Source organism: Pongo pygmaeus, chromosome 7 (assembly GCF_028885625.2).
Source record: "Pongo pygmaeus isolate AG05252 chromosome 7, NHGRI_mPonPyg2-v2.0_pri, whole genome shotgun sequence".
Taxonomy (NCBI): domain Eukaryota; kingdom Metazoa; phylum Chordata; class Mammalia; order Primates; family Hominidae; genus Pongo; species Pongo pygmaeus.
In genome coordinates this window covers 13007018-13032390 of record NC_072380.2, presented here as the reverse complement: position 1 = coordinate 13032390, position 25373 = coordinate 13007018, and the positions used below count along the sequence as shown (strand labels likewise).

Below are 25373 nucleotides of genomic sequence, written 5' to 3'. Positions count from 1 at the left end.
AAAAAAAACTTTAAAATTAAAATCATGAAGTACAAGGGGGAAATTGGTACTACTGGCATATTATGAGCAGCCTCCTGTTCATGCCCTGCTCCCTGCTGGCTGCCAGCCCCAGTGTGTGAATGGCTCCTTTCTGTCTTTGCAGAGTGACGATTCAGATGAGGATGAGCCTTGTGCCATCAGTGGCAAATGGACTTTCCAAAGGGACAGCAAGAGGTGGTCTCGGCTTGAAGAGTTTGATGTCTTTTCTCCAAAACAAGACCTAGTCCCTGGGTCCCCAGACGACTCCCACCCGAAGGACGGCCCCAGCCCCGGAGGCACGCTGATGGACCTCAGCGAGCGCCAGGAGGTGTCTTCTGTCCGCAGCCTCAGCAGCACTGGCAGCCTCCCTAGCCACGCGCCCCCCAGCGAGGATGCTGCCACCCCCCGGACTAACTCCGTCATCAGCGTTTGCTCCTCCAGCAACTTGGCAGGCAATGACGACTCTTTCGGCAGCCTGCCGTCTCCCAAGGAACTGTCCAGCTTCAGCTTCAGCATGAAAGGCCACGAAAAAACCGCCAAGTCCAAGACGCGCAGTCTGCTGAAACGGATGGAGAGCCTGAAGCTCAAGGGCTCCCACCACAGCAAGCACAAAGCGCCCTCAAAGCTGGGGTTGATCATCAGCGGGCCCATCCTGCAAGAGGGGATGGATGAGGAGAAGCTGAAGCAGCTCAACTGCGTGGAGATCTCCGCCCTCAACGGCAACCGCATCAACGTCCCCATGGTACGAAAGAGGAGCGTTTCCAACTCCACGCAGACCAGCAGCAGCAGCAGCCAGTCGGAGACCAGCAGCGCGGTCAGCACGCCCAGCCCTGTTACCAGGACCCGGAGCCTCAGTGCGTGCAACAAGCGGGTGGGCATGTACTTAGAGGGCTTCGATCCTTTCAATCAGTCAACATTTAACAGCGTGATGGAGCAGAACTTTAAGAACCGCGAGAGCTACCCAGAGGACACGGTGTTCTACATCCCTGAAGACCACAAGCCTGGCACTTTCCCCAAAGCTCTCACCAATGGCAGTTTCTCCCCCTCGGGGAATAACGGCTCTGTGAACTGGAGGACGGGAAGCTTCCACGGCCCTGGCCACATCAGCCTCAGGAGGGAAAACAGCAGCGACAGCCCCAAGGAACTGAAGAGGCGCAATTCTTCCAGCTCCATGAGCAGCCGCCTGAGCATCTACGACAACGTGCCGGGCTCCATCCTCTACTCCAGTTCAGGGGACCTGGCGGATCTGGAGAACGAGGACATCTTCCCCGAGCTGGACGACATCCTCTACCACGTGAAGGGGATGCAGCGGATAGTCAATCAGTGGTCGGAGAAGTTTTCTGATGAGGGAGATTCGGACTCAGCCCTGGACTCGGTCTCTCCCTGCCCGTCCTCTCCGAAACAGATACACCTGGATGTGGACAACGACCGAACCACACCCAGCGACCTGGACAGCACAGGCAACTCCCTGAATGAACCGGAAGAGCCCTCCGACATCCCGGAAAGAAGGGATTCTGGGGTTGGGGCTTCCCTAACCAGGTCCAACAGGTAAGAACTTTTCTCCTCCCTCCAGGTGTGGGGCACGGGGGGTCAGAAAGAGATTGCCTGTGCTTGTTCTGTGGGAGGAAATGGGATTAAGTCTGGCATTCTTAGCCATGTCCATTCCTAAGGAAGCTGTCAGACCAGGAAGCACCAAAATTCAAAAAAATGGGTATGATTGAATGGGTATAGAGTTCCGGTTGGGGAAGATGAAAAAAGTTCTGGAGATGGTTGGCAGAGATGGTCACACAATGAGAATGAACTTGGTGCCACTCAACTGCACATTTAAAAATGGTGAAAATGGTACACTTTATGTTGTGTATATTTTCCCATAATGGGCATTAAAGCATGGGATAGAAATCAAGTCCTCTCAGTTCCTAAGATAAGATGCCAGCAAGCAGCCCATTGCTAATGTTGCGTCTACCTATTAAAAAGCCTTTGGGCCAGGTACAGTGGCTCACACTTGTAATCCAATACTTTGGGAGGCCGAGGTGGGAGGATCATTTGAGGCCAAGAGTTTGAGACCAAGCTGGACAACATAGGGAGACTCTATCTCTACAAAAAATTAAAAAACGAGCAAGATGTGGTGGCACAGGCCTGCAGTCCTGGCTACTCAGGAGGCTGAGGCAGGAGGACCACTTGAACCTAGGAGTTCAAGGCTGCAGTGAGCTATGATGGCACCACTGCACTCCAGCCTGGGCAACGGAGCAAGAGAAAATAAAATAAATAAAATCAAATAAAAAGGCTTCACACTCACTTTCCTCTCCTCTCGCAGGCACCGACTGAGATGGCACAGTTTCCAGAGCTCACATCGGCCAAGCCTCAACTCTGTATCACTACAGATTAACTGCCAGTCTGTGGCCCAGATGAACCTGCTGCAGAAATACTCACTCCTAAAGCTAACGGCCCTGCTGGAGAAATACACACCTTCTAACAAGCATGGTTTTAGCTGGTAAGAGTTTAAATGATCAGTCAACTGTCGTTGAAAATGATATTTTTGGTCAGCTCCTCAAGGTTGTCCCCACAGTAAAAAATGACACTTCTCTCCTTTATTAATATATTTCATCTGTCATCCTATGGCAATCACTCTCTGCGTTTTTGTTTGTTTGTTTGTTTGTTTTGAGACAGGGTCTTGCTCTGTCACGTAGGCTGGAGTGCAGTGCAGTGGTGCGATCTCGGCTCACTGCAGCCTTGACCTCCTGGGCTCAAGCGATTCTCCCACCTGAGGCTCCAGAGTGGCTGGACTCCTGAGTAGGTGGGACTACAGTTGCTCTCCACCACACCCGGCTAGTTTTTTTTTTTTTTTCTTTTTTCCTTTTTGTAGAGATGGGGTTTCACCATGTTAACTAGGCTGGTCTGGAATTCCTGGGCTCAAGAGATCCACCCACCTCAGCCTCCCAAGTTGCTGGAATTATAGGCGTGAGCCACCACGCCAGCCACTCTCTATATTCTTGAGGCCACATTTGATATTGTTGAAGCCAGTGGAGTCTTAGGAAATTATCAGCGTGGGTTGATTGATTGAATTTTCAGCTCTTTGAGTGACAGATTGCCAGTTGATGGGGTGAGAATGTGTTACTCTTGCATCACGTGGTATAGGCACCTCCTTCCCAATATTAAGAATAATCCACTGTAAGTAAATATATGCGCAGTATCAGATCATATTTTTGTATGGAGGAAAAGAAAAACAATAAGATTTTATGAGACCATCTTTGAAATTCTTGATTTACAGTACCTGGTCTTATAACTCTATTCATGCCTGTTTTTAGAAATCATTTTGGGGCGGGTGTGGTGGCTCATGCCTGTAATCCCAGCATTTTGGGAGTCTGAGGCAGGTGGATCACATGAGGCCAGGAGTTTGAGACCAGCCTGGCCAACATGGCGAAACCCCATCTCTACTAAAAATACAAAAATTAGCTGAGTGTGGTGGCATGCACCTGTAATCCCATCTACTCAGGAAGCTGAGGCATGAGAATCCCTTTAACCCAGAAGATGGAGGTTGCAGTGAGCCCCAAGATAAGGCTACTGCACTCCAGCCTGGGCGACAGAGTAAGAGTCTGTCTCAAAAAAAATAATAATAATAGTAATAAATTTGGATGCGAATATTTGTAGCATCTACCTGTGCTAAAGAATTCAGGTTACTTTTTTTCTAGCAAAGACTGTCGAACAGTGAATAACTATTTTAAGGAATTCACTACTCTAACATATTATAGACTCAAATGTAGAGATGAAATGCATTGTACAAATTGTTCATAATTACTTTGAAAAATATAGCTCCTTAGTATATAGAGTGTGAGGGGTAGGCTGTAAGGCTAGATGGGTCATGGATATCACCTAATCTGGGTACATCTTAATTTTTCTGCTATCAGTGCCAAGCAGAGAAATGTTTCTAGATTGACATCTCAGTGCATTTTTCAGTGTCAGCTGGGAATCCTTAAGTCTTTTCAGTAATCTGAGTGTTTATTATCCAGTTGCACAACTACCGTATTTGATAAAAATGGAGAAGCCGCCCATTTCATTAGTAGCGCTCTGTAGCGAACCCAAGTTGCTTGAGAAAGTCGGCAAAGCAAGGAAACTGTTCTTTCTGTCTCCAGCTCCTCCTCTCCTTAGGACTCATAGCAGATTTAACTTCAGCATCAAAGCACCTCCCGTTCAAAGGCTGTTATTATGTGAGCCTTGCTAAATACAGAAGTTGTTTGTTCTGAATGACAGAAATAAGTATTGACCGGTTTATCCTCACATGCTTCAGATTCTCGGTGGGGATCGTAATGTGTTCTTTTCACATTCCGCCGTCGGGCTTTTCTCCCCCGACAAAGCGAGTATTATGCACACTTATAGCCATGATACCATATACTTAACTGTATGGAAATACAAACTTAACTCTGCTCTTTCGTTTTACCTTTCCTGGAGCTATAAACAGTAACATGCCATGGCTGCTGGTGAGCATTCAAAAGGCAAAGCAGTCTGTCTTCTCTGGAGTTCCTCTGTGCTTAGAGTAATATTTTCCCTGCTGGCTATTTAAAACTGCATATTTTAGATTCTCATTTCTGAGTTTCCCACCCCCATCCCACCAAACCCTCAAGAATCTGAAAGTCCATAATACTTCTTGAGTTCTGGTCAGTGTTTCCAGTGACTCAAAACCAACTGTAAAAGCCTCACATGGTGGGATCTGTGAAGCAGGGAGGAATTCTGCACAAGGTTCTTTTCCTGTTTGGCCTTGCCCTTTCGGGTCCTGTTCAGAGAGGTCATTTGGAGAGCTGGAATTTCTGCTTGACAGCCTGAAATGCATGACATGGGTTTCCTGCTGTTGCATATACTGCTGGGGTGGACCTGGTTTCAGGACACCAGGGAGCCTGGGGTGGGCTCACAAAACCCCCATTGTTCCTTTTCCATCTTCCTTTAGAAACCTAAAGATGTAATGTTCTCCGGGTCATCAGCAGCAGAATTTATTTTGACTTCAGGTCATTCACTGTTGAGCTCTGGAGTAGGCTCCCATTGTGTTAGTCTCATTGCTCTTTTCTCATCATGTATTATCTGCACCTTTTGACCCTAAATGCTTTCGATCTCATCAAGAACTCAGAAGTGATTCTTATCCTTTTTTCAAGACAAAAGGGACCTTGTTTTTCACACTCTATCAGATGCCCCTAATTAGGGTATTATATGTTGTTTTCTGCTTGTTCCTTCCTATACCGCCATTCTGTAAGGAAATCCATCAGCTTCCTTAAGACTGTAGACCCCAATTCTTCAGGTTCAAAGTGGAAGGACACTCTCAACTGAGGAAATGAGACTGGACCTCACAATGCCCACTCTTAGAAGATCTAGAACAGCACTGTCCAGGAGAACTGTCTGGATGATAGGAATGTTCTTTATCTGCACAGGCCAATACAGTAGGTACTGAGCACAAACGATGAAGGAGCACCTGAAGTGTGGCCAGTACCACTGGGGAACTGAATTTGTCATTTTGTTTAATTTAAATTTAAGTAGCTACCATATTAGCACAGATCTGGAGCCCATAGGGTTTACCTGCAGAAGTGGACAGTGTAGACAGACAAGCGAACATGTCTCCCCTGACACCACCATCTCTGTGTTCTTTAACAGGGCCGTGCCCAAGTTCATGAAGAGGATCAAGGTTCCAGACTACAAGGACCGGAGTGTGTTTGGGGTCCCACTGACAGTCAACGTGCAGCGCACAGGACAGCCGTTGCCTCAGAGCATCCAGCAGGCCATGCGATACCTCCGGAACCATTGTTTGGATCAGGTGAGAGCGCTGCCTGCGGGTCCGCGTACTCAGGGGAGCTTGGATCACATGCAGCTTCTTCTAGTTGTGTGGTGTAAACACTGCATCCATGTGAATGTACCCCACACTTAGTGTTGTTCTTCCGACAGGTTGGGCTCTTCAGAAAATCAGGGGTCAAGTCCCGGATTCAGGCTCTGCGCCAGATGAATGAAGGTGCCACAGACTGTGTCAACTACGAAGGACAGTCTGCTTATGACGTGGCAGACATGCTGAAGCAGTATTTTCGAGATCTTCCTGAGCCACTCATGACGAACAAACTCTCGGAAACCTTTCTACAGATCTACCAATGTGAGTGTCCTTTGATCTTCAGATTGTTTGCGTTGGGGAAAAATGGGACCAACTGAAGCTTGTAGCTTCCTTGATAGCATTCTTTTTTTTTTCTGAGATGGAGTCTCGCTCTGTCACCCAGGCTGGAGTGCAGTGGTGTGACCTTGGCTCACTGCAACCTCTGCCACCTGGGTTCAAGCAGTTCTCCCACCTCAGCCTCCCAAGTAGCTGGGACTACAGGAGGGCGCCACCACGTCCGGCTAATTTTTGTATTTTTAGCAGAGATGGCGTTTCACCATATTGGACAGGATGGTCTCGAACTCCTGACCTCAAGTGATCCTCCCACCTCAGCCTCCCAAAGTGCTAGGATTACAGGCGTGAGCCACCACGCCTGGCCTCGATAGTGCTCTTTGACAAGAGGGTCTGCATGGTGACCTCCTGGAAACCCATGTCATCACTTTCTTCCTTGTCCCCTTGTTTGTGGAACAGGTTTCTGTGTAGTTATTGAATGATGCGAAAATAAATTTCCCAGTCTCTAATGACTGATGCAATTGTATGTTTTTACCGGCAGATCCAAGTTAGGCTTTCATTAGTTTCTAGAACAGTGTTATCTAAGCTGGTCAGATAAAGATCAGGTACGAAGATCTCTATCTGTCTCCACCTTGTCTACAGAAATTTCAGTTGCTTCACACCCCTCTTGCAGGGCTGTTGGATTTAAAATTTCACAGGTGTCTGTGTGTTTTCTCTTGCTGTAAAATGAATAAATAATCTTTTTCTGTTATTCATCTCAGTCTCTGCCAGAAATACTTGGGAGAACAATACCCATGCCCTTCTTACTTTTATGTAAAGCTTAAAGAAAACAGTTGTCGAAATTAATGATCAAGATCAGGATTATGGCTTTTACAGCCTTGTGTTTTTCTTGGCTCAGTGTAGTATTACAGCAACGTAATTTAAAAGCAGCCTCTCTTAGCGCTCAAATTGTCTCTAGGACTGGCACAGTGGGCTTTATTTTATGAGAAATGGAGCTGGTCTGGATTATTTCATTAGTTGTTTCATCCTTTCATATTTTATAAAAACACAGGTCACATTTTCCTCGCCAAGGTATTTGTTATGTGTTGTAACCATGGAGCTGTTTAATCAGTTTGTCCTATGCAGCTACATTTGAGTGACTTGATTTTTCCACCACGTGCTCTTTTAAAGAGTTGTCTATTCAAGGAGACCTGAAGATCTGGATCAGCATTTTCTACATGTAGATTGTTTATGGGTTTATTTGCATTTTTATGTATTTGCATATTCATATGCATTTTTATAACAGCCTCTCAAGCATGCTTTCTAAAACTTAAGAAATTACTAATTCAGTGTATTTTATGTATTAATTGAACTGAACTGAATATTTTCATTTCAGTTCAATTCAGAACTGAATATTTTAGCAGCTTTTCCCACTTCAAGAAGGAACAAATCAGTTAAACTCATGCAAATCTCCAGAGATACTGAACATTTTGTACTCAAGGCTGAGAGATCTCCGTTCTTACATTCTTGTACATATCTCAGATAAGATTTTTCATCAACACTAAACAAAAGTGTATAGTATTTTCGGTAATTGAGATTGATAAATTAGGAATTTTTTTTTTTTTCATGCTTAGGAAAGAAAAAACTGTTCTGTAAACTAAAAGAACAGGCATCCTCTAGAGCCGAACTCTGAGGTGGATTTAAGAGTGTTTGGGTGTTGTGGGTGTTTAAAAATTTTTTCACTCCTTCACGAGGCAGGAAATGCTTGAGGATAGTGACGCCAGTGGCGATTCATAACTTTTACCGTATTAACCTCTAGTACACTTTCTACAAGTGCTTGTTCAGTACTGGGCTGAGGTATTTGATGCCGATATTTGCTCTGGGACATTTCCTCGCAATGTCCGTGCAAATTTACCAAGCTGATGGGGAAAATGCTGGTGTCGTGCAGATGTGCCCAAGGACCAGCGCCTGCAGGCCATCAAGGCTGCCATCATGCTGCTGCCTGACGAGAACCGGGAGGTTCTGCAGACCCTGCTTTATTTCTTGAGCGATGTCACAGCAGCCGTGAAAGAAAACCAGATGACCCCAACCAACCTGGCTGTGTGCTTAGCGCCTTCCCTCTTCCATCTCAACACCCTGAAGAGAGAGAATTCCTCTCCCAGGTACGGGCTGCACGGGAGGTGCGTGCACACGGGGGGCAGCCTGCATTCTTCCTAGGACTCTCTGTAGCTGTGGTTTTGTGGGACTCTTTCCTGAAACAAGCAAGAAGGTTAGACCGCTGGATTAGTCCATTGTCACACCGCTAATAAAGACATACCTGGGAATGGTCCGTTGGGGTGCATGAGAAAATAGTCTCACTGGACTTAACCCCCACAGACTAAATCCATCGAACTGATCCTTTTCCTCAGCTCTAAAGGAACTTGAAAAGTATTTCTTAGCTAGAGGCCTGGGGCCTAGTTATGCTAGTGAAGGTTAGGTTGCTTCTGAAAGTCATACAATGTTTAAATGTATGTTTAAATAGTTCTTTTTGAGACGGAGTCTTGCTCTGTTGTCCAGGCTGGAGGGCAATGGCACGATCTCAGCTCACTGCAACCTCTGCCTTCCAAGTTCAAGCCGTTCTCCTGCCTCAGCCTCCCAAGTAGCTGGGACTACAGGTGCCTGCCACCATGCCCGGCTAATTTTTGTATTTTTAATAGAGACAGGGTTTCACCATGTTGGCCAGGCTGGTCTCGAGCTCCTGACCTCATGATCCACCCGGCTTAGCCTCCCAAAGTGCTGGGATTACAGGCGTGAGCCACCGCGCCCGGCCACATTCAAATAGTTCTTAAAGTTGACTGGGGCATTCCAACTGCAATGGGATACAGAGCTAGAGTGAGTAGAGGAGAGAAATCAAATAAGATGAAGACAAAAGCTCCAGGAAACAATGGACTTAGCCCTCACCTGTGGGAGGAGCCCTGTGTATTCACGCAGGTACAGACAATGACACCCTTTACTCCAACTCCCAGGGGCTCCTTTCCCACACTCCTCAGAAGCTGCTCCCCCACCTTGCAAACACAGCCCCTACAAGCTGCCCTGTTCCCAGTAGGAACCTATTTAATAAAATGGTTTGAATCACCTGGATTTCATCAAAAGCATATCTCTTTAATGTTTTTTGTGTGTTGTTGACAAAACTCTGAGATACTCTGGTGACCAAAGTAAAAACACTCTTAATCCACTTAACAATAAACAGATTCCTGTGAAAAAATTTTTTTTTCTCTCTTCTTTGGGTTTCCTTGAATAATACCTTGATGAAAAATATATAAATATTTGAACTGTTCCTCTCCTGTATTTCTTCTACCTAGGGTAATGCAAAGAAAACAAAGTTTGGGCAAACCAGATCAGAAAGATTTGAATGAAAACCTAGCTGCCACTCAAGGGCTGGCCCATATGATCGCCGAGTGCAAGAAGCTTTTCCAGGTAAGGAATTGAGAAGGTTGGCTCCTTTATTAAGGATAATGTGAATAGTTACAAACTCTTAGGCTTGATCCTTGTTCATGTCTTACCTGAAGACCTTTTTCACAGCTGGAGATGGTATAAATAGCCTGAGAATGCCTTATTTACATATATTATAATGTATCAGCTAGAGTTAATCATGTTTAATGAAATTGTCCCTTTACTTGGAAAAGCAGCCGGGCGCAGTGGCTCACACCTGTAACTCTAACACTTTGGGAGGCTGAGGCAGGTGGATCACTTGAGCTCAGGAGTTCAAGACCAACCTGGGCAACATGGTGAGACCTCATCTCTGCAAAAAAAAATTTAAAAATTAGCCGGGCGTGGTGGTGCGCACCTGTAGTCTCAACTACTTGGGAGGCTGAGGTGGGAGGATCACCTGAGCCCAGGGAGGTGGAGTTTGCAATGAGCCAATATTCTGCCACTGCACTCCACTAGGTAACAGAATGAAACTCTCTCTCAAAAAAAAAAAAAAAAAGAGAAAGAAAGGAAAAGAAAGCAACAAATTATCTGGAATTAAACTTCTGTATCCACTTCCATATCTGAGAAACCTGCTTTGATCAATGTAATTCACTCCCCCTACTCTAACTTTCCAAAGACCTTACATGGGAATAAGATTTCAGATACATTTATGGAGGCGATCTGTTCACATCCTCGTGATACCACATGAGGTCAGCATGATAGCCCACCTCTGGCGGGAAGATGCCTGCACTGCTTTAAGGACCAGGCCATTGTTCCTACCCAGTGTTTTCCACTGATGGGCATTGAGATTGAGTACAGGTGGACTCACCTCCTTTCTGTCTGTCATGTTCCGCATAGGTTCCTGAGGAAATGAGCCGATGTCGTAATTCCTATACCGAACAAGAGCTGAAGCCCCTCACTCTGGAAGCACTCGGGCACCTGGGTAATGATGACTCAGCTGACTACCAACATTTCCTCCAGGACTGTGTAGATGGCCTGTTTAAAGAAGTCAAAGAGAAGTTTAAAGGCTGGGTCAGCTACTCCACTTCGGAGCAGGCTGAGCTGTCCTATAAGAAGGTAAGGCTTCACCCTGTTCTTGGCTAGTTGAGTCCAGGAGTCGAAGCTTGGGTCCATCAGAGATAACACGCTTTTGCCAACTAATCTGTCTGGGGATCTGTAGCCCACAACCTCTCTTGCAGAGCTGGGCACCCGGGTGAGTCAGATCCCCCTGGTGAGAGTGCAAACCGGGCAAAGGAAGAGTAATTTTCATCCTGTGTAACACTTGGGAGAGGATTTCAACTATTTCTAATGAAGTCCTTTGGCTCTACAGAATCACACTAGACTTCCCTAGAATGTTTTGCTAATGGCATTGAGCTGCGGAACATCCTATGACATGCTTCGATTTTTCCATAATTTGGTCAGAATCCCTTTGCACTCTTCTCTGTTCTTAGTTACTGTTCTCTTGGCCCTTTAATGAGCAGGGATCCCTTAGGGGAATTAACTCCAGTTAGGACTGGTAAACCTCTTGAGGGCAGAGGCATCTTGTAAGGCTCAGCAGGATCGGTCCGTCAGAGGTATATGTTGATGCCGCCTCTACCATCTTGAAAATAAATAAACAATGGGAGTAGGCTGGGTGGCCTTGCAGGCTTTGGAAATGAGTGCAAATGTCTGATGTTTTTGCTTTTATTTATTTATTTTTTTTTGAGATGGAGTCTTGCTCTGTCTCCCAGGCTGGAGTGCAGTGGCATGATCTCGGCTCACTGCAACCTCTTCCTCCCGGGTTCAAGCGATTCTCCTGCCTCAGCCTCCCGAGTAGCTGGGACTACAGGCGCCTTCCACCACACCCGGCTAATTTTTGTATTCTTAGTAGAGATGGGGTTTCACCATATTGGCCAGGCTGGTCTCGAACTCCTGACCTTGTGACTGCCCACCTTGGCCTCCCAAAGTGCTGGGATTATAGGCATAAGCCACCATGCCCAGCCAGTGACTGATATTTCTTTATTGCATGCACTCTGATATAGATCCCAGAAAAACAAAACAAATGTCATCATTTTTTTCTTTTTTCTTTTTTTTTTTTTTTTTTTTTTGAGATGGAGTTTCGTTCTCATCACCCAGGCTGGAGTGCAGTGGTGTGATCTCGGCTCACTGCAAAGTCTGCCTGCTAGGTTCAAGTGATTCTCCTTCCTCAGCCTCCCGAGTAGCTGGACTTACAGGTGCCCACCACCACGCCTGGCTAATTTTCATATTTTTAGTAGAGACAGGGTTTCACCATGTTGGCCAGGCTGGTCTTGAACTCCTGACCTCAGATGATCCACCCACCTCAGCCTCCCAAAGTGCTGGGATTACAGGAATGAGCCACTGCGCCTGGCTCAAATGTCATCATTTTGACCAGAGTTGACAACAGCTTTTGTTCACTTTCTGGCTTGCTCTTAAATAAGCTTGGGGACAGCAGCCTATTTAAGTCATAGATTTATTAGCCCCCAATATTTATTTATATACTGATTATATAGTATTATTTATATCATTTATATAATCAATTAACGTTGATTATATGTAACTGAAATTGTTAGTCTAACTAACAATTCGACTTCAAAAACTAGGTGTGTATGGATTGCCTTGGCACTGAAAAATACATCCTCTTTCCAGGTGAGCGAAGGACCCCCTCTGAGGCTTTGGAGGTCAACCATTGAAGTCCCTGCTGTGCCAGAGGATATCTTAAAGCGCCTACTTAAAGAACAGCACCTCTGGGATGTAGACCTGTTGGATTCAAAAGTGATTGAAATTCTGGACAGCCAAACTGAAATTTACCAGTATGTCCAAAACAGTATGGCACCTCATCCTGCTCGAGACTATGTTGTTTTAAGGTGAGCGCTTCCTAGTTGTTTTTTTGTGACAAGGATGACTCCATATATGAACGAAGCCTATATGTCACTGATCTTACAAGATGGTATAATTATTTAAAGTAGAGGCCAGGCATATGGTGGCTCACACCTGTAATCTCAGCACTTTGGGAAGCCAAGGTGGCAGGATCACTTGAGGCCAGGAGTTCAAGACCAGCCTGGGTAATATAGCAAGACCCTATCTCTACAAAAAAATTTTAAAAATTAGCTAGATGTTGTGGTGCATGACTGTAGTCCTAGCTACTCAGGAGGCTGAGGCAGGAGGATCCCTTGAGTCAGGAGGTTGAGGCTGCAGTGAGCTGTGAGCACGCCACTGTACCTCAGCCTGGGCAACAGAGCAAGACCTTGTTTCTAAATAAACAAAACAAAACATATGCCTCCAGAAAAGTAGTGAACACCTTCAAATATGGAAAACAGATCTACATTTATTCTGGCAGTGTGTTCCTCGCTGAGAATGGTTTGAACTCTTTGGTAACTGAGCTCAGAAAGAGAGGCGTCTTCCAATGAATATGCTCATTGGTAGCAGATTTTTGCCCCTTTTAGGATAGATTTTCTTGTCAGAAACAGCTAGTGAATGAATAAGCCAGGAAATAACATTTGAGTCCCAAGGGAGATGTGGTTAAGGCTGATTTATGTGTAATTCATAAATTCTCTGGAGATATTACCGAAAGAAGAATTCCAAAAATCTTTGCGGAAATGTCACGTTGGAAATCCAGTCCTTTTCAAACAGCCAGAGCTCCTTTAGGTATCTGTGTTCCAAGACATTTGTGAAATAGGAAAATGGTTTTAAGCTACACTTCAAATGGGCTCTTTTTTCAAAGAGGAGACTGTCTGAGCACATAAACCCTCTGTAACAGCGGCTCTGTACAGAGTTCCTCATTCAGGAGTCCTTGTACAATGTGTTCGTACATGTAATGCTGCTCTAACAGAATATCACAGACCAGGCAATTTATAATGAACAGATATTTATTTGGCTCATGGTTCTAAAGGCTGGGAAGTCCAAGATCAAGGAGCTGCATCTGGTTGGTTGGTTGTTTGCTTGATTGATTTGGGGACATGGTTTCATTCTGTCACCCAGGCTAGGGTGCAGTGGCACACTCATGGCTCCTGAAGCCTTCACCTCCCAGGCTCAAGCAATCCTCCCCCGTCAGCCTCCCAAGTAGTTGGGACTACAGGCATGTGCCATCACGCCTGGCTAATTTTTTTTATTGTTTCTGGTAGAGACATGGTATCACCATATTGTCCAGGCTGGTCGCAAACTCCTGGGCTCAAGCGATCCTCCTACCTCAACCTCCCAAAGCGCCGGGATTACAGGCATGGGCCACCATGCCCAGCCTAGTGAGGGCCTTTTTACTGTGTCATCCCATAGTGGAAGGGCAAAGGAGAGCAAAAGAGCAAATGCGCAGCCTCAAGCCATTTTTATTTATATATTTATTTATTTTGAGATGGGGGGGGTCTCACTTTGTTGCCCATTTTTGAGTACAGAGGCATGATTACAGCTTAAGCAATCCTACCACCTCAGCCCCCGGAGTAGCTGAGACTACAGGAGCACACCACCATGCCCGGCTAATATTTTTTATTTTTAGTAGAGATGAGGTCTCACTATGTTGCCCAGGCTGGTCTTGAACTCCTGAGCTCAAGCAGTCCTCCCTCCCCAGCTTCCCAAAGTGCTGGGATTACAGGCGTGAGCCACGGAACCCAGCCTCAAGCTCTTTTATAATTGGCATTAATCCAGCTCCCATTAGGCCCCACCTCCCAACACTGTTGTATTGGACATTCAGTTTCCAGCACATGCTTTCTGGAGAACACGTGTACACTATAGCAAGTAGTTTAGAGGATGTCATTTACCTACGCCTGTGTCGCACAGCATGGCCACTGAGCCTGACCCGTCACCACAGTGCAAATAGTGAAGAGTGAAACACGATTTTAAACTTGGCTTCTATGAAATTCCATCATTTCCGCCTCTGGTTTTGTCTCTACAGAACCTGGAGGACTAATTTACCCAAAGGAGCCTGTGCCCTTTTACTAACCTCCGTGGATCACGATCGGGCACCTGTGGTGGGTGTGAGGGTTAATGTGCTCTTGTCCAGGTATTTGATTGAACCCTGTGGGCCAGGAAAATCCAAACTCACCTACATGTGCAGAGCTGACTTAAGGTATGTTCTGATTCTGATGTTTTTATATGGTGAGAGTCATGAAGGAAATTCTGACTTTTTGTCTAATGCAAAGAATGCCTTAAACGAACACATCATTTTTTCTTGGTGACTTCATGAAGAGTGGTGTTTAGAAAGTAGCATTTCATGTTTGTTGGTCTTTCAGCGACCACTTCCTAATTTGGATCCCTTAGAAAATGTGGTTCTAAAGCAAAGCAAATGTGGTAGCTCGGCTGTGAATTCAAACGCATGGGAAATGATAGATTTTATGCATTTGAACTAGCAAACAGATGTTTCTCATCTTATTGCCGTGCTTTCTAACTTAAATAATTCATCAGCTTTTCTTTCTATTCTCTGATAGGGGCCACATGCCAGAGTGGTACACAAAATCTTTTGGACATTTGTGTGCAGCTGAAGTTGTAAAGATCCGGGATTCCTTCAGTAACCAGAACACTGAAACCAAAGACACCAAATCTAGGTGATCACTGAAGCAAAGCATCCGCTTCCACCACTATGGTGTTTGTTTCTAGAACCTTTGCCAATCCTTGAAGAATGGGTTCTGTGTCTAATCCTGAAACAAAGAAAACTACGAGCTGGAGTGTAGGAATTGACTATAGCAATTTGATACATTTTTAAAGCTGCTTCCTGTTTGTTGAGGGTCTGTATTCATAGACCTTGACTGGAATATGTAAGACTGTGCAAAAAAAAAAAAAAAAATGTAGGTGTATTCTTATTCAAATTGCTTCTGAGAAGCAAACTCTTTAAATACATTATAGAAGATAATGAAGATACTTCATTCTCTTGTGATATCGGTGTATGTGTACCTGTGTCGCTTTATTTGCAGTGTGTTGAGGGACTGGTGTATCCACTGGAATAGTTGGTACTCTTTGACGTGTTTTCTCACCAAGATGAGCAAAGAAAGGTTTGCACAGAGGAGTGTGAATGTGTGTTTGTTGCTGGCTGAATGGCAATAGATGTCTAAGGTGGATTCAGTGTCTGGCACACTGAGACACCTCCAAGAAGGAGATTGATGCGTCAGGTTCAGTTTAACCTGGAATATCTGACTACCCCTGAATCCACCCAGAAAGGGGGCCCAACATCCTTGTCCATTTATGGGTGTTTTTTTTTTTTCGAAGTTATTAAGCATATTCCTTCTCCACCAACCTCTTCTGTACTTTGATTGTAATAGATTGGCTCTTACACCCATTCCAAATGCAGTTTATTTTTAGACCCAATTGCAAATAGTGATGTAGTTTTAACCAGTATGTATTAGTTCAGGGATGAACTGCTCCCTCCAGCCTTACTGGCTCTGATCCACAGGGTTTTGTTTTGTTTTGTTTTTTGTTTAAGTCGAGATATAAAAACTGAACACGATAACACTTACTCTTAAATCAAGCATCAAAACTTTTTCCCTGTTAGAATTCTTTGCATTTTTGTGTTTGTAACAGAAACGCCCTAAGACACTATGTTTGGGAATATAGGAAACTATGTGTGTCCCAAGGAAATCCCTGTAAATTTAACCCACCTACAAAAGGCTATTTCCCCCGCCTTTGGTTGTTAACGGCATTCCTGAAAGCCACATGTGTTTACTCATTGGGCTTGTTCTTATCAGCAAATAGGTTTTCTGGTTTTATGACTTTTTGTCTTATTTTATTTTTCCTACATTTCTTTTTTTTTTTTCCTTTAGAATGCCCTTGAAATATATTTAAGTGGTAATGAAAAATAGTAATCATAGTAAAACACAACAAGAAGAAAACCAATCCAAACCAGTGAAGTTTTTTAGAACCTTTAGAAGGGTGGTCTTTATTCAGGTTTTACTGTAATGGTAAGGATTGACTCAAGAGACAGTATTAGCAAATTTATTTTGTATGGATCAAAAGTGAATCATGTATGAATGAGAGCTGTAAGAAGGATTTTTATTTTGTTATAATGTAGTTACCATTTTCAGTGTTATTTCAAAGGTTCTTTGAAGAATTTTGGGGCAGGGCGTCAGATTAGAGTTTTAAAATTTGAGTATTTTGGATATCAGTGTTCCTCATGAAGATATACATGGATATTCAATTTTGATGGCTTCCAGATTTGTAAGATTGTATGTTGTATATACCATTCTATTAAGAAACATGTCCACTGTGCTTTCAAACATAGATAAAGCATGATAAAGATTATTATTTAAGATATACTTGTATTTATACCTCAGATATTCTTTTGGGTTTTGTACCTCAAGGCTTTTTTCTTCTTATTGTAAATACACTTTACGTGAATACAGTCTAAGTGAAGAAAATAAATAAAAGGAAGAGGTTTATAACTTGCTCTATATCTGTACAGAATATAATCAATAAGTGCACTATTATTAAATGTTTAAAGTAAGGGAAAAGTCTGGGCTGCCTTCCTTAATATTGCATCTCACTCCCACCCTTAAAACCACAAATTGCAAAGCATAGCATTTTAGCATCAACTACAATCAAAAGCGATTTGCTGAAGGAAAAATCGGACTGCAAATCATTCCAAGGCCAAACTGCAACTGAGCCACCCACCCCCAAACAGGAAACCCTAGTGAAGGTTCAGGAAACACGGAGATTCTCTCCAAACAAAGGTCCAGTTAGGAAACGATGCTGAGAGGATGACGAGAACGTGCAAAAGCAGAAAGATGCTCGCAAGCAGAGTCAGGGTCACCGATGAATGCCACAAAAGGTCTCTTTCCCACTGTTTAATTTGACAAGAGAAGAATTTGAAGGTTATGAACATTTTCAAGAACTCTGCTGGGGTCACTTATAGCACCGTCACAACTTATTTGTGTGACTAATTGCCTAGATTGTAAGCTCTTTAAGGGCAGGGCTCGTCTCCTACACATCTTTATAATCCCCTGCAGCGGCTTTCAGTATTTTGTACTTGTAGGCACCTAATAAATTTATTATTTGCTAAACTGAACTGATGGGATTAGCTTCTGTTACTGCAAAGGGAAGAGCATCTAGGATCCCGATCATCTTAAAGCCTCCTTTTCATTCACTGCTGATTTTCAGATGACAGAGACTGGAAATTGTCCAACTTCATGGGACTTTTTTTTTTTTTGAGACAGAGTATCACTCTGTCGCCCAGGCTGGAGTGCAGTGGCACGATCTCGGCTCACTGCAAGGTCCACTTCCCGGGTTCACGCCATTCTCCCGCCTCAGCCTCCCCAGCAGCTGGGACTACAGGTGCACGCCGCCACGCCCGGCTAAGTTTTGTATTTTTAGTAGAGATGGGGTTTCACCGTGTTAGCCAGAGTGGTCTCGATCTCCTGACCTTGTGATCCACCCGCCTCGACCTCCCAAAGCGCTGGGATTACAGGCGTGAGCCACTGTGCCCGGCCACTTCATGGGATCTTAAGTTTTAAGCTGAAAAAGACAAATTAACCTGTTGGAGTCTTAAATTTAAACTGATGAAGGTGACATAGATACTATATATAGATACTATGGCTACTGATTTTAAACAGTTTGTGATGGCACTTTAACAAATCACATGTCTCACAATGTGATGTCTATCTTAGAAGAGGTTGTATTTCAACAAATATTTACTTTGGGCATAGAAAAAGGTCAGTGGGGGGGGGGGGGGCTAACCTTATAATTTGTTTTGTTTTTTTGTTTTGTGATTTGTTTGTTTTTGAGACAGGGTCTCACTCTGTTGCCCAGGCTGGAGTGCAGTGGTATGATCAAGGCTCAGTGCAGTCTTGACCTCCCTGGCTCAAGCGATCCTTCCAACTCAGCCTCTCAAATAGCTGGGACTGCAGGCGCCTACCACCACACCCAGCTCATTATTGTATTTTTTGTAGCAATGGGGTTTCACCATGTTGCTGAAGCTGGTCTCGAACTCCTGGACTCAAGTGATCCCCTACCTCGGCCTCCCAAAGTCCTGGGATTACAGGCATGAGCCACCATGCCCAGCCTTCCCCTTATCATTTTTTAAAAGACACACACACACACATACACACACACACACACACACACACACACACATCAGAGACTTTTTTTTGACTCTTCAGACCTGGTTTGTTCAGAGCTGTATAAAATAAAGATCAAATTGTCGTAGGCCTGAATACCTAATACTTTATTTGAAGAGATCGGGAGTCATTGGTTCCCAATAGTTTACAAGGTTACCAAAGAGGGAGTAGCCACCCTCACAAGCCCCCAGTGTGGGTTTAGATTGCTCTTATCACACCACCTACTACTTGCTTAATCAACGCATTTTGTCAGTTTTTCACCAACTATGTACCCGACACGAGATCAAGCTGTGAGCAAGGACAGCATCACCCTGCCCTTGCAGAATGAAAACCTGCCCTCACAGATTTTTAAAATAGACATGTCAGTGCCACGTGGCGAGCACTAGGACAGGTTCCTATGCACTCAGGAGGAGAAGCTAAGGGCTTAACAAAGCTCAAGGTAATTGTTTTACACACTCCAAGCATCCTATCTACCAATTTAATGGAATAAGTTGGGAAAATCTAAGAACATTACATGATTCTTTAATAAGAGATTTGTTTTCAGGGCTGTGGAGACAACTGAAATTTTTGAAAAGTAAGATCTAAAGAAAAATGAAGGAAGACAATAATCCGATGTAGGTACTTTCCAACATCACTAGATAGGGGAGTGCAGAAAGAGAGAGGTTATAGGGGTGTGGGGGATTTTATAGCTGCATTGATGTGTCTTTACAGCACTTTTATCCTCTTTTCATATGCTTACTTAAGCCTCACACGCACCCCGTGAAGCCTACGTGTCCTCACCATTCTATGGCTAATTTTTGTGTTTTTAGTAGAGACAGGGTTTCACCATGTTGGCCAGGCTGGTCTCGAACTCCTGACCTCAAGTGATCTGCCTGCCTCGACCTCCCAAACTGCTGGGATTATAGGCATGAGCCACCGTGCCCAGCCCCCTACCTGCTCCTTTTCTCTTGCAACTTATGGATTTAGTAATACCCTCCCTCTTTCCCCCACCAACCAGCTTTTTCCCTTTAAATACTGAAGCCTCAAAATCATCTTTGGAGAAATTCACAGACCTGTCTTCCAGGCATTGTCCTTAACTTTGGCAAAATAAACGTCTACATTGATTGAGACCTGTCTCAGATACCTTTTTGTTTATGCCACCTTAGTCAGCATCCCAAGGAAATACTGTCACCCTATTACTAAGATGACAGGAGAATTTAAATCGGTGAAGATAAGTAGGAGGAGAAAGTTTCATTTCAGGTTGATGGTTGAAAGAATTTGTAGTTCTGTCTAGCAAATCAAATATATGATTTGAAATGTACAAAGACTCCGCTTATCCTCCTTGTGACACGTAGGACCTGATTCTCCCCTTGGGCAAGAACAGAACAGTTAATTACACATGTGGTCTGATCACAGCCCACCCATTCCCTCTTATCATGCATTTCTTAGTGGGTACACGGGAGCATCTACTGACAGGCTTCTTAACTCGCTGCCCCGGACCAGAATACCAGTCTTGTAACTCTTTCTGCAATACCTCATAATGCCCTCGCCACCACACAAGAATATCAGGAAGTGCCACGGAGATATTTGTGAAGGTGCTTTGAAAAGCAAGGGTTATTCAGCTGTAAGGGAACACTCAGGAAAGCAAAGTGGAACTGAGCCCAGCTGCTTTCCCTCCCCTGCCTGTTGAAGCATACGTTAATGACTCTAAAGCAGAAATCCCAAACAATGAGATCATGGCATGCGTGTCATCTTGGTGTTCCATCAGGATGAAATTTGCCTAAGGAATTTAAATTCCATTTGCCTAAGGAATGCAAATTGTAACAGATCTCAAGGAGCCTGTGGCAGGAAAAGCTCAGGTAGGTTTGCACAGTTGCAATGAGTATGGGCCCATTCTCTAGGGGATGATGAGACTTTTGCAGGCAGGGTGTTTGCTAAATCATGTTGGTAGCTGTAGCCCAAAGTAATTACCTTTGCTGTATATACACAGGCCCCATGAGAGCACCTGGCTTGTCTGTCCGGACTCAAGGCTGTGTTGACACCTATAGTAATAAACACCTTTCTGCACAAATTTTTCAACCATTGGATTTTTTTTTTTAAAGGAGAGGGGAGTTCAGGGCTAAAAGTGTTACAACTCATAAGGTCTTCTCATTTCCTTTTTTCTCTCTTTTTTTGAAAAGGAATCTCACTCACTCTGTCACCCAGGCTGGAGTGCAGTGGCATGATCTCGGCTCACTGCAACCTCCTCCTTCTGGGTTCAAGAGATTCTTCTGACTAACCTTCCAAGTTGCTGGGATTACAGGCGTGCACCACCACACCTGGCTAATTTTTGTATTTTTAGTAGAGACGAAGTTTCACCATGTTGGTCAGGCTGGTCTCAAAGTCTTGACCTCAAGTGATCCGCCCACCTTAGCCTCACAAAGTGCTGGGATTACAGGCATGAGCCACCTCGCCCAGCCTCTGTTTCCTATTAAGATACAAAACATCAGCCAGGAGTGCTGGGATTACAGGCGTGAGCTCACGCCTGTAATCCCCGCACTCCGGGAGGCCGAGGCAGACAGATCACGAGGTCAAGAGATTGAGACCATCCTGGCCAACATGGTCAAACCCCGTCTCTACTGAAAATACAAAAATTAGCTGGGTGTGGTGGCATGCTCCTGTAGTCCCAGCTGCTCAGGAAGCTGAGGCAGTAGAATCAGTGGAACCCGGGAAGGCAGAGGTTGCAGTGAGCCAAGATCATGCCACTGCACTCCAGCCTGGCGACAGAGTGAGACTATGTCTAAAAAAAAAAAAAAAAAAAAAAAAATACAAAATATTGTGGAAAGGAAAACCCTTACTCTTTTTATGACTCTGAGAATGGCACTCACCAATATGATAAGTGAGGTGTTTCTGCAAAAATAGTCTGATTTACAAGGAGGTCATTTCAAAAGCTTTTTGGATTACAGGCACTTTTAAAATACAAATGTGTTAGGCCCAAGTCTGAATGGACATGCTGTCAGCTACCATTTATTATAATATGATAATGTGCGGGTAAGAGAATGTGTGCGTTGTATACAGTTAATATATCATCTCAATTTCATAGTACCAGGCGTGGTGGCTCACACCTGTAATCCCAGCACTCTGGGAAGCTGAGGCAGGTGGATGGTTCCAGCCCAGGAGTTTGAGACCAGCCTGGGCAATATGGCAAAATCCCATCTCTACAAAAAGTACAAAACTTAGCTGGGCATAGTGGCCTGCCTGCAGTCCCAGCTACTCTGGAGGCTGAAGTTGGAGGCTTGCTGGAGCCTGAGAAGTGGAAGCTGCAGTGATCACGCTGCTGCACTCCAGCCTGGGTGACAGAGTGAGACCCTGTCTCAAAAAAAATAATGAATAAGTAAATTTCATATCAGCCTTTTGAGGGAGAGAACTTATTAGCCTTATTTTACAGATGGAAAAGTTTAAAGAGATAGGAAAGCTTAAAGAAATATAGCAGCTACATAATATTTACAAATGGACTCAAGAAATTGTAGGGCGGAACTTAGAACATTCTGCCATGCTGGAGATGTTCCTTATCTGCCCTGTCTAATATGGTAGCCACTAGCACATGTGGCTGCAGCTAGTGTAACTGAGGAGTTGAATGCTTCATTTTATTTAATCTTTTATTAATTTAAACCTAAATAGCCTCATGTGGCTAGTGGCTACTGTATTTAGATAATGCAGATGCTATTTCAAAGATCTAAGAATATTTCCAAGCAATCTAACCCCTATCACTCTCTTGGCCTATATAATAATGCTCTTAAGAAAGAAACAGGATGGGTGTTGTAGCTCACACCTGTATCCCAACACTTTGGGAGATGGAGGAAGGAGGGTCACTTGAGCCTAAGAGATCGAGATCAGCCTGGGCAATGTAGGGAGACCCCATCTCTACAGAAAAAAAATTAAAAATTAGCTGGGCATGGTGGTTCACATCTGTAGTCCCATCTACTTGGGAGGCTGAGGTGGGAGGCTCGCTTGAGCCCAGGAGTTTGAGGCTGCAGTGAGCTAGGATCCCACCACTGCCCTTTGGCCTGGGCAACAGAGTAAGACCCCATCTCAAAAAAAAAGAAAAGAAAAAGAAAAAAGTAAGAGAGAGGAGAGGAGGAAAGAAGAAAGAAAGGAAAGAAAGAAGGAAAGAAAGAAAGAGAAAGAAAAGAAAGGGAGAGAAAGAAAAAAGAAAGAAAAGAAAGAGAAAGAAAGAAAGAAGAAAAGAATGAAAGAAAGAAGGAGGGAAGGAGAAAAGAGAAAGAAAGAAAATAAAAGGAATGAACAGAAATATGGTAAATATTTGTAAAAACCTAACTGGCCATATTTCAGGTCAGATAACATCAACTCAACATTCTGCCTCCCACAAGACTAAAACGGCATCTCCACCACCTATGGCCAACCTCCACATTTCTCAAGCCAGAGTTGGATGACCTCTTTTCTTTGCTGCTAGGGGATCTACACATCTCCAAACTAGAGATAAAGGTGCAGCTGATCCGAAAAGAATGCCTAGAAATTCAGACTATTCTCGGCTTGCTGCGACCCTCGCAGACATTGCCGTTCCAGCAACCACAGCTATCATTTTGTGGTCTGTTCCTGTTTGTTCTTGTCATTTTGTATGTCTGTTCCCTTGTCTCTGGTATCGTGGCTTCTTTTCATGTTGGTAAGACTGGCCATTCAATGGCAGCATTCAGAGCCCAGAGTCAGCTTTGATGGAAGGAGTTCCTGATCCAGGTTTGATAAGAGAGGTCTGCACCCAAAAGGCAGCAGTAACAATTCTGAGACAAAGACGCATCTTCCATAGCGGTTTCTAGACTTCCACCTCCAAAGGATCTTTGTTATATTCCTTAACCTGCTCCACCTTTTCCACAGTTTTCAAATATTTCTCATATTACGCAGTATAATTGTTCGAGGAAGTAATGTATTCATTTTCTTATTTTCAGTGTATACACGTATTATTTATAACTGCTAATCAAGGCTAGAAGCCTCTCAGAAAGAAGTGTGAAATAACTTTTATTGTCACACAATTTGAGTGTTCTCAGTGAAAAGCAGTTTTCTAAGGCTTTTAAAACTGAAGGCTGTGGGATCTTAAAATCAAAACAATTGAATTCACGGGTGTAGTAGGATTGTTTCCAGAGGCTGGGAAGGGTAGTGGGGAAAAGTGTATATGGTTAATGGGTATAAAACAAAATAGTTAGAAGGAATGAATAAGACCTACTATTTGATAGCACAACAGGGTGACTATAATGAATAATAACATAATTGTACATTTTAAAATAACCTAAAGAGTGTAATTGGATTGTCTGTAACATAAAGGATAAATGCTTGAGGGGATGGACACCCCATTCACTATGATGTGATTATTTTACATGGCATGCCTGTATCAAAGCAGCTCATGTACCCCATAACTATATACTCCTACTATGTACTCACAAAAATTAAAAATTAAAAACTTTTTTTAAAACCTCAAGACTGTCCAAGGCCATTCACTTCAACGATCCCAAGTCTGTAGCCCAGTGAAGGTTCCTGGCTCTCTCAAGCACTCGGCACAGGAGGTGATTAATCAAGGAAATGGAGGATTTAACATCTGTCCCAGAGAAAACAGTTTTCCTTACTTCCGGGGCCAACAGATAAGTTGTATTTTCTTTCAATAACAAAGATAAGCGGAGCTCTATTTTGTTGCAGTGTTTCAAAACATAAACATATAAATAGATCATTAATATCATTCCAAGAAAGCAGGAAATTCTGAGTCACACAGTCTGTAATGATTATTAAAGCAAGAAGAAAATGCTGAAATGTCTCAAAGAGCTAGAGAATATTTCACCCCAAGATGCAGAATACTGAAAATAGAATATGTTTCTGAGCTACCTTATGGAAAGGAAAGGAGATACTAAAATTCTGGAAGAAAGCAGATCTGGCTGGTAAGGCAGGATGAGGGTAAAGCTCTTGGTTTGGTGGGCGTTTGTGGTTGCTTTTTGTTTTGTTTTAGCAGCCTAATCCCACGAACATTCTTGGATCAGATTAATATTTGCCATCATGGGTATATCCCATAACCCAGTGGCCTTCTACTCTGAGAGACTTAACAGCTCCATCCCTTTTGGATGAATGACTTCAGTGGCTCATTCAGCCTAAGGTCAAGCTGCCTTTCAGACGACCGGCGGACATTTAAATTTCAGAATTGCACTTTTTGGTGATTTTTGAACAGAGCCATTTCATGACATAGGGGACCTAACAGAATAAGAAAACCATTTCAAAGGCTAACTCCTTTTGTTTGCTTTCATTCACTTCCTAGTTTCCTCTGATTCTAAACCCGTTTAATCCCAAGAAAAGAACAAATAGAGATAAAATCAGGAAATATAAAAAACAGCATCCTCCAAATAAAACAAGACTCTCATTTAAGCAACAAAAAAAGAAGAAACAGTTCCCGAAGGAAGCAAACAAAAGGAGGACCAGGATAAGGTTTATTTTTCTTTTTCTTTCTTTCTTTTTTTTTCTTTTTTTTTTTTGGACAGGTTTTGCCATGTTGGCCAGGCTGATCTCGAAAACTCCCGGGCTCAAAGAGATCCACACACCTCGGCCTCCCAAAGTGCTGGGATCACAGGCTTGAGCCACAGTCCACGGCCCAAGGCAAGGTTTCTCATGATCAAAATAGACTTGCAAAAATTCCTAAGTCTATATCACACCTCTGTGATAAGAAAGAGCTGGACTTCCTTTCTTAGGCTGCCTGAGAGAATGCGATTTCTTATTTCAATTTTCACACTGACTCTAGGCCTTCTTTTCTCATCTTC

The 25373-nt window shown here is 43.8% G+C and overlaps 1 protein-coding gene across 3 annotated transcripts in view; it reads left to right on the top strand.

The window, feature by feature from the left end:
• DLC1 (DLC1 Rho GTPase activating protein) overlaps positions 1–17558 on the top strand; it is a 434041-nt gene extending 416483 nt beyond the window's left edge. For all 3 annotated transcript variants that reach the window (XM_054497718.2, XM_054497719.2, XM_063668520.1), the window contains 10 exons: positions 143–1566; positions 2333–2509; positions 5653–5812; positions 5941–6139; positions 8076–8289; positions 9469–9583; positions 10436–10654; positions 12224–12441; positions 14460–14633; positions 14992–17558. In XM_054497718.2, the coding sequence (XP_054353693.1) occupies positions 143–1566; positions 2333–2509; positions 5653–5812; positions 5941–6139; positions 8076–8289; positions 9469–9583; positions 10436–10654; positions 12224–12441; positions 14460–14633; positions 14992–15112 (3021 nt within the window). In that variant the 3' untranslated portion in view covers positions 15113–17558. The remainder of the gene's footprint in view (positions 1–142; positions 1567–2332; positions 2510–5652; positions 5813–5940; positions 6140–8075; positions 8290–9468; positions 9584–10435; positions 10655–12223; positions 12442–14459; positions 14634–14991) is intronic.
• The last annotated feature ends 7815 nt before the right edge of the window (positions 17559–25373 follow it).